This window comes from Pseudophryne corroboree, chromosome 6, assembly GCF_028390025.1.
Source record: "Pseudophryne corroboree isolate aPseCor3 chromosome 6, aPseCor3.hap2, whole genome shotgun sequence".
NCBI lineage: Eukaryota > Metazoa > Chordata > Amphibia > Anura > Myobatrachidae > Pseudophryne > Pseudophryne corroboree.
In genome coordinates this window covers 493,474,482-493,488,337 of record NC_086449.1, presented here as the reverse complement: position 1 = coordinate 493,488,337, position 13,856 = coordinate 493,474,482, and the positions used below count along the sequence as shown (strand labels likewise).

Genomic DNA, 13,856 nt, shown 5'->3' with positions numbered 1-13,856 from the left:
CGGCGGCCTTTTCTCCCGTTTATCTGTGGAATCTGGCAGGGGTTAAAATACACCCATATAGCCCTGGGGGTTATATGTGGTGTATTTATGCCAGCCAAGGTGTTTTACATTGCTGCTCAGGGCGCCCCCCCCTAGCGCCCTGCACCCTCAGTGGCCAGAGTGTGAAGTGTGCCTGAGTAACAATGGCGCACAGCTGCAGTGCTGTGCGCTACCTTGTTGAAGACCGATGTCTTCTGCCGCCGATTTTTCCGGACCTTTTCTTGCTTCTGGCTCTGTAAGGGGGCCGGCGGCGCGGCTCCGGGACCGAGCTCCTAGGCTGGGCCTGTGTTCGGTTCCTCTGGAGCTAATGGTGTCCAGTAGCCTAAGAAGCCCAATCCACTCTGCACGCAGGTGAGTTCGCTTCTTCTCCCCTTAGTCCCTCGATGCAGTGAGCCTGTTGCCAGCAGGTCTCACTGAAAATAAAAAACCTAAAACTAAACTTTTCACTAAGAAGCTCAGGAGAGCCCCTAGTGTGCACCCTTCTCGGCCGGGCACAAAAATCTAACTGAGGCTTGGAGGAGGGTCATAGGGGGAGGAGCCAGTGCACACCAGGTAGTCCTAAAGCTTTTACTTTTGTGCCCAGTCTCCTGCGGAGCCGCTATTCCCCATGGTCCTTACGGAGTTCCCAGCATCCACTAGGACGTCAGAGAAATTCCCCTGTAAATGGCACCATCCCAGATATTCCATCAATGATTCCAGGCTCACTTTGCTCAATCATAATGATTACATTTGTTCTGAACAATAAATGTGAACAACTCAAAGTTGCTACTTACCAGACAAGCCAAACGGTCCAGCAGAGAACCATTTGACATGTATGGGTAGACCAGGCAGTAATGATCACCATCATCTGAGAAGCCAAGCAGTTGTACAATGTTTTCATGTTGACATCTACCAATAGATGAAATAAAATGTAATTACACCAATACATACAGTATTTTTATTGCAGAGTAATATTAACCACAATAAACACATTATCACTAAACAGCCCTGATTCACAAACCTAAAAACAGTATCAGTTTAATGTACCCTGTACCAAGATGGCTAGTTCTAGAAAACATGAGACATAATAATTCTTACTTGCCTACAGCTTTGTTGAGTTGGAACCTGTGCAACACGGTATTGTTAAAAATAAAAAAATTAACAGCAACAAAATAGTGGGACACACAACAGTCTTATCTCAAACATTCCACTTAACACCAAGTGAACTGTATTGAGACAGACAAGGCAGGATTGCTACATATTGGTCTGCATTAGCAACAATGAAAGATAATTTACAGACACGTTTCACCTTTTTAGGCTTTAACAGTTATTTACAATTTTCTAAATGACACAATTAAAAAAAATCACAACATCCTATGGATCAATGTTTTTTTTTTTTTTTTTTTTTAACTGGGGCGCCGCATGACAGGTCTTTGGACAGTTGGGTCATCACAAAATATGGGCGGTCATCAAATATGCAGAAATGTAGGTTTCATTCACCACAGGTGATAGCAGAGCAAACTTTTTTTTTATCTGTTGCTTTAAAATAAATAAATGTTAAAATGTTATAGCTGACACTTCGGCTCCATGACTTACCTTGTAAGTGATTGCCCCTTTAAAAAAATATCAGAGATTGTCCGGCAACCCGCACCTCATTTATTCTACAACATTTCAAGCAAACACTTTATAAGACCCTTTAGAATGTAAGCACTTGCAAGGAGGGCAATCTTTCCTCATATTTTGTAATGTAATTATGTATTTTGAGTTGTAGTTATGTATCTATGTTAATTCTTTTCTTTTGTATGTATCTGTCACTATAGGGGTAAAACTATTATTCAGTATAAATCTAAACCAATTGTATGACCATATATAGTAGTTTTATTTAGCCTTACCCATAGGCTCATCTATAGTTTGTGATATAGTAATATCAATACAAGGTTATCGAGTGGATACACAAGGGTGGTCATTTGGTCAGTCTCTGACCGGCATCTGTGGCTTATTGATTACAGCAGTGTGAGATTATTTACTGTAATTGTTTTATCCTTATAGCGAGCTTTAGGAGACCCGTGTATCGTAGCATGTTTTCCTTATATATTCCTGTACTTAATCATCCATTTACATATTCTTCCTCTGTAGATTTGATTTTAGCGTCACCATGGTGACTGTTGACACACAGAAGCCACACATCCTGGAGATGTCAGAGTCGTCAGTATGGGGTCGTGTCCGTCACGTCATCAGGTCTTCATTGGGAGTAGTGGTGGAAAGTGGTTGAAGCATGGGGTTAATGCACAGGTATTTATACTGTTTATGTGTACTTTATATGTTGGTCTTGATAAAAAAGGTAACACTCTGAAATGTTGGCTCATAAACTAGCTGTGTCTGCGGTTTATTTCTGATGTTGGATACTAAGGGGTCTATTTACTAAGCTTTGGATGGAGATAAAGTACCAGCCAATCGGCTCCTAACTGCTATGCCACAGGCTGTGTTTGAAAAATTACAGTTAGGAGCCGATTGGCTGGGCCATTTTATCTCCAGCGACTTTATCTCCATCCAAGGCTTAGTAAATAGACCCCTAAGGGGGGTATTCAATTGTTTGATAAGTCAGATGGGTGTCTGTTTTTTCCTATCCAATAGACAGGGAAAAACAAACACCCAACTGACTTTTCAAACAATTGAATATCCCCCAATGAGTGCCATCCATGCCAACATCCTGCATTAAATGGAATCTTCTGCAATTGAAGTACTTTATATAAACCTATATCGCTGCAATTTGTTGTAAAATCGCAGTGAAGATGGCAGTGTATCATGACTTAATGCCTTTGCTGCAGAGGACGCGTGGGGTTCGTTCTCTTGATATACAGCTAGACTGTGGAGGAGTAATGTTCCTCAAATCATCTGACATGCACCCAGCCCTCCACATAATATAAAAGAAAATGTAATAAGACCAGGCCACCTTCTTCCATTACTCCATGGTTCAGTTTTGATGTTCACGTGTCCATTATAGGCGCTTTTGGTGGTGGACAGGGGTCAGCATTGGCACGCTGACCAGTCTGCGGTTATGCAAGCGCGATGCCAGTGCGTTCTAAAACCTATCATAGCCAGAATTAACTTTTCCAGCAGTTTGTGCTACAGTTGCTCTTCTGTGGGATAGGATCAGGCAGGATAGCCTTTGCTCCTCTCACACATCAATGAACCCTGGTTGCCCATGACCCTGTTGCCGGTTCACCAGATGTCTTTCCTTGGACCACTTTCGGTAGGTACTAACCACTGCATACAGCCCCTTTTTGAATGTTCTGACCCAGAGGTCTAGCTATTCCAATTTGGCCCTTATCAAATTCGCTCAAATCCTTATGCTTGCCCATTTTTCCAGCTTCCAACACATCAACTTTAAGTTGTGTTCACTTGCTGCCTATTATATACCCCCCTTGAAAGATGCCATTGTAACAAGATAATCACTGTTATTCACATCATCTGTCAGTAATTTTAATGTTATAGCTGAATATATACACATTTATTATCTTGTAATTTACATTTAGTGGTCCTTTAAACTTTACTGCATAGGCTTCAAGGAAAATGCTAAGCTGCTGAATTCATTCAAATGGAAATTAATTGCCAGCACTATTAGAACGATGCATTACATTTGAGTTTATACTTACTTAGCCATGGTTCGTATTTCTTGATGAAACTGATCTTTAAGGTCCTGTAGACTAGAGTCATCGATCTAAGAAACAGATTAGTGATTATAGATTTTCATTATTTTATTAAAATGACATAATATCTGGGCTAGGGTCGGGTCGATTCTGGAACACACGGGGATACCAGGAGGCATGCTGACCCCGAGATTCTATATTCTGGGGGTGGGAGGGTTTGACTCTGGGTCTAGGTGGGAGGGTATGTACGCTCGAAATATCTGCGCCCTTGCCAAGGTGTGTGTTGCATGGACGTGGATGGCTCCACATTCTCCTTCGGCATCTGCATTTAAGGCTCTGGTGAACGACACTCTATTGAAGGACCACTATATATACACATGAAAAATAACGCTCTTTCTAAATACGAGAAAATATGGTCCCCTTGGATCAATTCTATATACTCTTCCCCTGCCCTTAAGATATAGGGTGTATTGAATCTTAGAGGCGGTGTGCTTTCTGGGCCTTGCGGTACCGAGCCGAGTTCTTCTTCTTCTTTTATTTATACTACAATGCTATTGCACCTCACCTCACATAATTGTGTCGATCTAGGAGATTCTGTTTTTAGTTATTTGATTACTGCGAATCTCGCTGTTTTTGTTTTGTTTGTGTTTTTTATTTTTTATTTTCTAGGTGTTTTATAGGCTATACTTTGGCCTAGTAGTTGGGTTGTAAACTAAAGCAGTTTGGGGAGAAAACTGAAAATGTTATGTATGTGGATTATGACCTGTTTGCAGACATCAGAAAATGTTTATACTGCGCGTTTGGCAGTAGATAGATTTACTTATCAGCGACGCTTACTGTATGCATCTACTGATTGGGGAGGTAAATAGTTCAGTATATTGTGTAATGCCAACTGTGATTCCCCGTACACACTTGAATGTCTGTAACGATAATAATTTTGCTGAATAAAAATACTCTATTAAAAAAAAAAAAAAAATGACATAATATAACAAGATCTGCAAATACATTAAACCACTTATGAAATTATGGCACATTAAATAAATCTGACCTTTACGAGTATACACCATTACAAGGGTTTAAAGAAAAAAAAAAACACAAAATAATTATTAGTTACCTAAAGGATAAGGGATCTATGTACTAATCTTTGGAAAGAGATAAACTACCAGTCAATCAGCTCTTCTCATTTTTCAAACTTACCGCAGCCTGCAACGTGACAGTTAGGAGCTGATTGGCTGGTACTTTATCTCCATCCACTTTATTTCTTTCCAAGGCTTAGTACACAGACCCCCTAAGGGTCTTATTAAGAATCAGATGCATCTGGAATCACAAAATGCAATCGCAAATACAGTTGCATCACTGTAACCTAGTCAGAGTCAGTCTCAAAGCAAATCTTGAGCTATGACTCCCTCCCCTTATAGTACCTGGGTAAGATTGCTACTGAGAGGAGATTGAATTTAGACTGGTTTCAGTACTTGCGAACTGGTAAAACCGCAGTACACAATGGAAACATATTACAATTAATGGGTAGAACAGATAAGTATCCAAGTAGTGGATTGGTGTATCTGCAAAGTTTAGCAAAGCAGAAGCATTATTTATAGTTTATGATAACAGTGGTTTTGAATCATTTTCTGCATGGGTAACGTCTGACAGACCATTTGCTTTACTTTTACCCCCACCAATGCTAGAATGGTTATTACAAACAATTAAATGTGCTATAAACAAGATGTAAAAAATAAATAAAAATGAAGCAATCGAATGGATTGTAAATATACATTTCTCACATATTAAAATTTATGAAAAATGCAAAACGGACAATAAAACTACAGTCCACATATGTCTTCTTAGGGGTAAAATTACTAAAGCTTCTAAAAACAAAAAGAGGTGATGTTGCCCATAGCAACCAATCAGATTTTGTCAATCATTTTCTAGTATGCAATAGAGAAATGATAGACAGAATCTAATTAGTTGCTATGGGCAACATCACCTTTTCACATTTAGAAGCTTTAGTAAATAGCCCCTTAGTATTTTTAAAGCTATATATGTTCTAACAGTTACAGAGATATTCTTTTTTCAACTTTTTAACTTCAATGATCAAATTTTTATTATTTCTAATTAATTTAAAATTGGTAAAACCTATTAACATGCAGTATCATCAGCTGATGCTACAGTGACAAGTTCTGACATTAGGGGCACTGTGTCAGAAATTATCTGGTTTCACTAAATCCAGATCATCTCTTTCCCTGGGTCCTACTGTGATGCATGGGGGTAGACAGCCCAAGGACAATGCTTTCTTTAAGTGTCTAATCGGCACGCCATTACAGTAAACTTTTCAGGTATTCCCGAACAATAGGTGGAGAAAAGCTGTTTTAAGAATATATGTACTGGCTTCCCCATCTCCAATTCAGTATGAAGCGGCCTTTATTTGTGCAAAACAAGGGTGTAGTGCACTGAAAAATAATTTTTTATATACTGTTGCATCAGTCTTAGAGACATTGCATAAATGGGAATACTTTCAGAATTTGCAACCAATTGCAGTCGTTGTCAACTTTACACTAACACCAGGGCAGATCACATGCAACTCAGACCCCTCCAGGAGACGGCATTTACGATTTTGTGGTGCCCACTGTAGTCGCATCAACTAATGCACCCAGACACCATGCCCTTACTGTACTACGAGTGCACATATGCCCATATCACAAGACTGCCAACCATTCCAGCCCTGGTCTCAGTTGCCTTGTCCTACACAGTGTAAAGTCAAGTTTGACACTGAAAAAAAAAAAAAAAGGATGCGGACTGTGAAAAGTTACAACTTGAGAGAAAAAAAAGCAAATAGCATTTGAGACTGATTTTGAATAAGGGGGGTTATTCAAAGTTGTTAGCAAACCAAAAAAATAGGATTTTAATAACCTACCGGTAAATCCTTTTCTTGTAGTCCGTAGAGGATGCTGGGGTCCATTTAGTACCATGGGGTATAGATCTGTCCTTTGGAAGCCACTGGCACTTTAAGAGTTTAATTGTGTGGGCTGGCTCCTCCCTCTATGCCCCGCCTACCAGACTCAGTCTATAAACTGTGCCCGAGGAGACGGACATACTTTGAGAGAAGGAAATACGCAGATAGTGGTGAGATTCACACCAGCTCACACATTAACAAAAAACGAAAGCCAAGCTAACCAACTTGGAACAATTCAGCAACAGCTAAAACAACAATACTTAACCAAGTAACAATGCAGGACTACGAGAAAAGGATTTACCGGTAGGTAATTAAAATCCTATTTTCTCTTACGTCCTAGAGGATGCTGGGGTCCATTTAGTACCATGGGGATGTACCAAAGCTCCCAGTACGGGAGGGATAGTGCTGAGGTTCCTGCAGAACAGATTGACCAAATTTTAGGTCCTCAGAGGCCAAAGTATTGAACTTGTAGAACTTAGCAAACGTATTCGACCCAGACTAAGTGGCTGCTCGGCAAAGCTGTAAAGCCGAGACACCCCAGGCAGCCGCCCAGGAAGAACTCACTTTACGAGTAGAATGGGCCTTAACAGATTTTGGACACGGCAAGACTGCCGTAGAATAAGCATGCTGGATAGTAAACCTGATCCAACGAGAAATCGTCTGCTTAGAAGCAGGGCACCCAACCTTGTTGGGATCATAAACGACAAAGCGTCCGACTTCCTGTGACGAGAAGTTCTCTTCACATAAATTTTCAAAGCCCTCACCACATCCAAGGACTTTGAGGTAATTGAGGAATCAGTAGCCACTGGCACCACAATAGGTTGGTTGATATGAAAAGCCGACACAACCTTAGGAAGAAATTGCTGACGCGTTCTGAGCTCAGCCCTATCTTCATGGAAAATCAAGTAGGGGCTCTTGCAAGACAAAGCCCCCAATTCAGACATACGTCTAGCAGATGCCAATGCCAACAGTGTGACCGCCTTCCAAGTAAGAAACTTGACGTCCACCCCCAGCAAAGGTTCGAACCAACCCGATTGCAGGAACTGCAGTACAACATTAAGATCCCAAGGTACCGTAGGAGGCACAAAGGGAGGTTAGATGTGCAGAACCCCTTTCAATAAAGTCTGAACCTCAGGGAGGGCAGCCAATTGTTTCTGGAAGAAAATGGACAAGGCCGAAATCTGGACTTTTATGGAGCCCAAGCGTAGGCCCACATCCACACCAGCCTGCAGAAAGAGGAGAAATGGTCCTAGTTAAAACTCCACCGTTGCATACTTCTTGGATTCACACCAAGACACATACTCTTTCCAAATTCAATGGTAATGTTTAGACGTAACTCCCTTCCTAGTCTGAATTAGGGTAGGAATTACCTTTTTCGGAATGCCCTTCCGAGCCAAGATCTGGCGTTCAACCTCCATGCCGTCAAACGTAGCCGCGGTAAGTCTTGATAAGTGAACGGCCCCTGTTGAAGAAGGTCCTCGCGAAGAGGAAGAGGCCTCGGATCCTCCAGGAGTAACTCCAGAAGATCCACGTACCAAGCCCTCCTTGGCCAGTCCAGAGCAATGAGGATCGCCTGAACTCTTGTTCTTTTTATTAGCGTGAGAATTCTTGGGGTGAGTGGAAGTAGAGGGAACACATACACTGACTGGAACACCCACGGAGTTACCAGTGCATCCACCTCCACTGCCTGTGGGTCTCTCGACCTGGAGCAGTACCTGCAAAGCTTCTTGTTGAGGCGAGAGGCCATCATGTCTACCTGAGGTACGCCCCATCGGCTTGTCACCTCTGCGAACACCTCCAGGTGGAGGCCCCATTCTCCTGGATGAAGATCGTGTCCGCTTCCCAGTTGTCCACTCCCGGAATGAAGGTTGCTGATAGTGTTGCCGCGTGCTTTTCTGTCCAGAGGAGGATTCTTGTTCCCTCTGTCATTGCCGCCCTGTCGGCAATGACGTCGACTTCATCCTGCCCTGTCGGTTTATGTAGGACACTGCCGTCAAATTGTCAGACTGAACCCTAATGGCCTGATCTTGCAGAAGATGTGCAGCTTGTAGAAGGCCGTTGTATATGGCCCTTAATTCCAGAATGTTCATCGGAAGGATGGATTCCAGACTTGACCATTTTCCTTGGAAAGTTTCCCCTTGGGTGACTGCTCCCCAACCTCTGAGTCTTGCATCCATGGTTAGAAGGATCCAATTCTGAATCCCGAACCTGCAGCCCTCAAGTAAGTGAGAAGTTTGCAGCCACCAGAGAAGTTAAATTCTGGCTTTCGGCGACAGGCGTATCCACTGGTGCATGTGAAGATGTGATTCCGACCACTTGTCTAGATCCAGTTGGAAGGACCTTGCATGGAATCTTCCGTACTGAAGAGCCTCGTAGGAGGCTACCATCTTCCCCAGAAGGCGAATGCACTGATGAACCGATACCCAGGCTGGCTTTAGGACATCCCGTACCATTGATTGGATCACCAACGCTTTCTCTACTGGTAGAAACACCCTCTGCACTTCCGTGTCGAGTATCATTCCCAGGAAGGGCAGTCTCCTTGTTGGTTCCAAATGTGACTTTGGGAGGTTCAGGATCCACCCATGATCCTGGAGTAGTCGAGTTGAGATAGCAATACTCTGCAACAACCTCTCCCTGGAAGACGCTTTTATCAGGAGATCATCCAGATATGGAATTATGTTCACTCCTTGCCTGCGGATGAATAGCATCATCTCCGCCATGACCTTGGTGAACACTCGAGGTGCTGTGGAGAGGCCAAACGGCAGCGCTTGGAACCGATAGTGACAATCCAGCAGCGCAAATCTGAGATAAGCCTGGTGAGGTGGCCAGAACGGAATGTGAAGGTACGCATTCTTGATATCCAGGGATACCAGGAATTCCCCTTCCTCCAGACCTGAGATCACCGCTCTCAGAGATTCCATCTTGAATTTGAATTCCCTTAAGTAGAGGTTCAATGACTTTAGGTTTAAAAATCGGCCTTACCGAACCATCCGGTTTCGGCACCACAAACAGGTTGGAATAATAACCCCTGTGGTGTAGGTGAGGTGGAACTGGGACAATGACATCTGTTTTGACCAATTTTTGAATGACTTCCTGTAGGATAGCACTTTCTGTCAGCGAAACTGGTAAGCCTGATTTGAAGAATCTGTGATGTGGGAGTTCCTGAAACTCCAGTCTGTAGCCCTGGGTAACAATGTGTGTCACCCAGGGGTCTAGGACTGATGACGCCCAGATGTGACTGAAATTTTTTAGTCTCGCTCCCACCTGCCCGACCACCAGGCTGGGAGGTCGACCGTCATGCTGAAGATTCTGAGGAAACAGAACCTGGTTTCTGTTTGTGAGAACCTGTTGGCGCAGGTTTTTTGGATTTTCCCCGACCACCCCTAAAGAGGGTGGAAGGAGATTTGGATTTTTTACATTTTGCGGTCTGAAAGGACTGCAGTGTGGATGTAGGATAAGACTTCCTAGTCGGTGGAGCTGCTGAGGGAAGGAAGGTTGACTTACCTGCAGTTGCCGTGGAAATCCACAATTCCAATGCGTCCCCAAACAGAGACTGACCTGTGAAGGGTAGGTTCTCCACACTTTTCTTAGATTCTGCATCCGCAGTCCATTGGCGTAGCCAGTGTCCTCTGCGTGCCAAGACCGCCATGGAAGTAGCCCTTGCATTCAGCATTCCAAGGTCTTTCATGGCCTCTACCATAAACCGAGCAGAATCCTGTATGTGACGCAAAAACAAATCAATGTCACTCCTATCCATAGTATCTAAATCCTCTAGTAATGTGCCTGACCACTTTACTATGGCTTTAGAAATCCACGCACAAGCAATAGTGGGCCTTAAAGCCATGCCTGTAGCAGTGTATACAGATTTGAGCGTAGTCTCAGTCTTGCGGTCAGCCGGCTCTTTTAGTGCGGTTGAACCAGGGACAGGTAAAACCACCTTTTTAGACAACCTAGATACAGAGGCGTCTACTACGACAAAACTGACGCCCTTTGGGTCACCACAGAAACTGGGGAGAAGGAAATTATTCGCATTGGGGTGATCTATAGACCACCAGGCCAGGGGCAGGATTTGGACAGGAACCTATTGTTGGACATCTCTAAAATGGCTTTAAAAGGGAGAAGTCATAATCATGGGAGACTTTAATTTACCTGATGTAAATTGGGAGGGGTCCTTTGCAAGTTCAGCTACAAGTGGCAAATTTCTAACTTCCTTACAGGGAGCATCTCTCAAGCAATTGGTGAGGGAGCCCACTCGGAAAGACTCCATATTAGATTTAATTCTTACAAATGGTGACAGGATATGAGACATATATGTGGGTGAGCACCTGGGATCCAGTGATCATCAAGCAGTATGGTTTAGTATAAAGACAGGATCCAACTCCTGTCACACAAAAACAAAGGTATTTGATTTTTAGAAATGCTGACTCTGCAAAAATGGGGAGATGTTTAAGTGATTCATTGGCGGACTGGAGGAACTTGGAAGGGGTGCAGGAGAGATGGGAAAAACAGAAAAGTGCAATACTAAGGGCAACAGACCTTTGTATCAAAAGGGTTAGGAAAAGCACCAGGAAAAGGAAGCCAGTGTGGTTCACAAAAGAAGTATCAACTAGTGTGAAAGCAAAATAGATAGCTTTTAGAAAAATACAAACAGACTCAAAATAATAATGACAAAGAGGTGTATCTTGACAGACGGAAGGATGCCAAGAAAGTGATCAGACGTGCAAAGGCAGAAGCTGAGGAGAAAATTACCCAGTCAGTAGATAAAGGGGCAAAACTTTTTTTAAAGTATATAAATGAAAGGAGAAAATCAAATGGAGGAATAATAAGACTTAAGACAGAGAGTGAGAATTTGGTGGAGGGAGACAAGGCAATAGCAGATCACCTAAATAATTATTTTTGCTCAGTATTTACTACAGAAGGAGAAGGGAAGCGGCCACACTTAAGTTGCAAGGACATTCATAAAAATAAGGTAGATGAAAGTACATTTACAGAGGAGAAGGTCCTAACTGAACTTTCAAAACTAAAAGTGGATAAATCAATGGGACCAGATGGGATACACACAAGGATACTAAAAGAGCTAAAAGATGTGCTGGTGGCACCATTAACAGAATTATTTAACCAGTCACTAAATACAGGTACCATTCCAGAGGACTGGAAAAGAGCAAATGTAGTTCCACTGTACAAAAGTGGAAGCAAGGAAGAAGCAAGTAACTACAGACCAGTAAGCCTTACATCAGTAGTAGGGAAAGTAATGGAAAAACTACTAAAAGAAAAAGTTGTGGAATATCTTAAATCAAATAACTTACAGGATCCAAAACAGCATGGATTTACTGGTAGGAGATCATGCCAAACAAATCTTATTGACTTTTTTGACTCTGTGATGAAAATAATAGATCAAGGGGGAGCTGTAGATGTAGCATATCTAGACTTTAGTAAGGCATTTGACACTGTCCCACATCGCAGACTGCTAAATAAACTTGAAAGTGTGGGGGTGGATTATAAAATAGTTAAATGGATAAGAACCTGGTTGTAGGATAGGAAACAGACAGTTGTAGTAAATGGAGTGCAATCTATGGAGGCAAATGTTACCAGTGGTGTACCCCAGGGATCTGTACTCGGACCAGTTCTCTTTAATATCTTTGTTAGTGACATTGCAAATGGTATTGAAGGGAAAGTATGCCTTTTTGCAGATGATACAAAGATATGCAACAGGGTAGACACACCAGGAGGGGTAAAACAAATGATTGATGACCTAGCTAGGCTTGAAAAATGGTCAAGAACATGGCAACTACAGTCCCTTAAAATCTGAATAAATAAAAATAAAATATCTCCCTAGCTAGGAATGGGAATGTGATTGGAAACTATAATCATGGACTTTTAACGGAGTAAAACAGCTGAGAATAGCCTACTGTTTATAGTATATGTTACATGTTGTTTTGTTTTTTGTCAAACGTATACCGGTATTAGGATCACATTTTATCTATTTTTATTGAATAATAGTATTAGACTAGATCCTCCTATTTTTATGTGTTGTTAACACTATACTTTAAATAAAGAAAAGATTATTTTTATGAAAGAACATTGTTATTGTACTTATTCATAAAATTGAGTACTTCGACTACCATAGTAGGAAATATATTGATACACTTGAAAATTATAAGCGCTGGGAGATATTTTATTTTTATTTATTCAGATTTTAAGAGGCTAGTGGAAAGCTTTTTTCTCCATAGCAGCTGTAAATCAATCAAGTGAGGCGAACAAGCGCAGTCCTCAAATGCCCCCCGTTTTTTTTGGCAACTACAGTTTAATGCTAAAAAATGCAAAATCATGCACTTGGGTCTCAAAAATCCAAAGGCTAAATATAGTATCAAGGGTACTATAATGGAAACTACTGAGGAGGAAAGGGATTTAGGAGTCACTATTTCAAGTGACTTGAAGGCAGGAAAGCAATGCAACAAAGCAATGAGAAAGGCAAGTCAGATGCTTGGTTGTATAGGGAGAGGAATCAGTAGCAGGAAAAGAGAAGTAATAATGCCACTGTATAGGTCATTGGTGCGGCCTCATCTGGAATTCTGTGTCCAGTACTGGAGACCATATCTCCAGAAGGATATAAATACATTAGTGTACAAAGAAGGGCAACTAAAATGGTGCATGGCCTACATCACAAAACTTACCCGGAAAGGCTAAAAGATCTTAACATGTATATGGAGGAGAGAAGGGAAAGGGGAGACATGATAGAAACTTTCAAATATTCCAAAGGTTTTAACAAAGTTCAGGAGGGAAACATTCTTCAAAGGAAGAGAAGTATTAGAACTCGAGGACATACACTGAAACTGGAGGGAGGCAGGTTCAGGGGAAATTTAAGGAAAAATTATTTCACAGAAAGGGTAGTGGATAAGTGGAATAGCCTCCCATCAGAGGTGGTAGAGGCTAAGACTGTAGAGCAATTTAAACATGCTTGGGATAGGCATATGAATATCCTTACAAAGAATTAAGGTTCAAAAAGGGTTGAGATTACCTAAAGGATAAAAAAAAAAAGGGGCAGACTAGATGGGCCAAGTGGTTCTTATCTGCCGTCAAATTCTATGTTTCTATGTTACTATAGGCGGGTTTTCCCATTTCTTTCTATCCTCTACAGGGAAAGGAAAAGCAATGAGAATTCTTTTAGGGATCTGGAATTTTTTTCTCTGGGTTTTCCCAGGATTTTTCAAATAAAGCGTTTAGCTCTTTAGAAGCCA

At 41.9% G+C, this 13,856-nt stretch overlaps 1 protein-coding gene across 1 annotated transcript in view; it reads right to left on the bottom strand.

Annotated features, from left to right (window-relative positions):
* IRAK4 (interleukin 1 receptor associated kinase 4) overlaps positions 1–13,856 on the bottom strand; it is a 110,855-nt gene that overhangs the window by 37,772 nt on the left and 59,227 nt on the right. Inside the window, exons 6-7 of the mRNA XM_063927343.1 lie at positions 3,675–3,739; positions 813–927 (exon numbers count right to left, since the gene is read on the bottom strand). Of these exons, the coding sequence (XP_063783413.1) occupies positions 813–927; positions 3,675–3,739 (180 nt within the window). The remainder of the gene's footprint in view (positions 1–812; positions 928–3,674; positions 3,740–13,856) is intronic.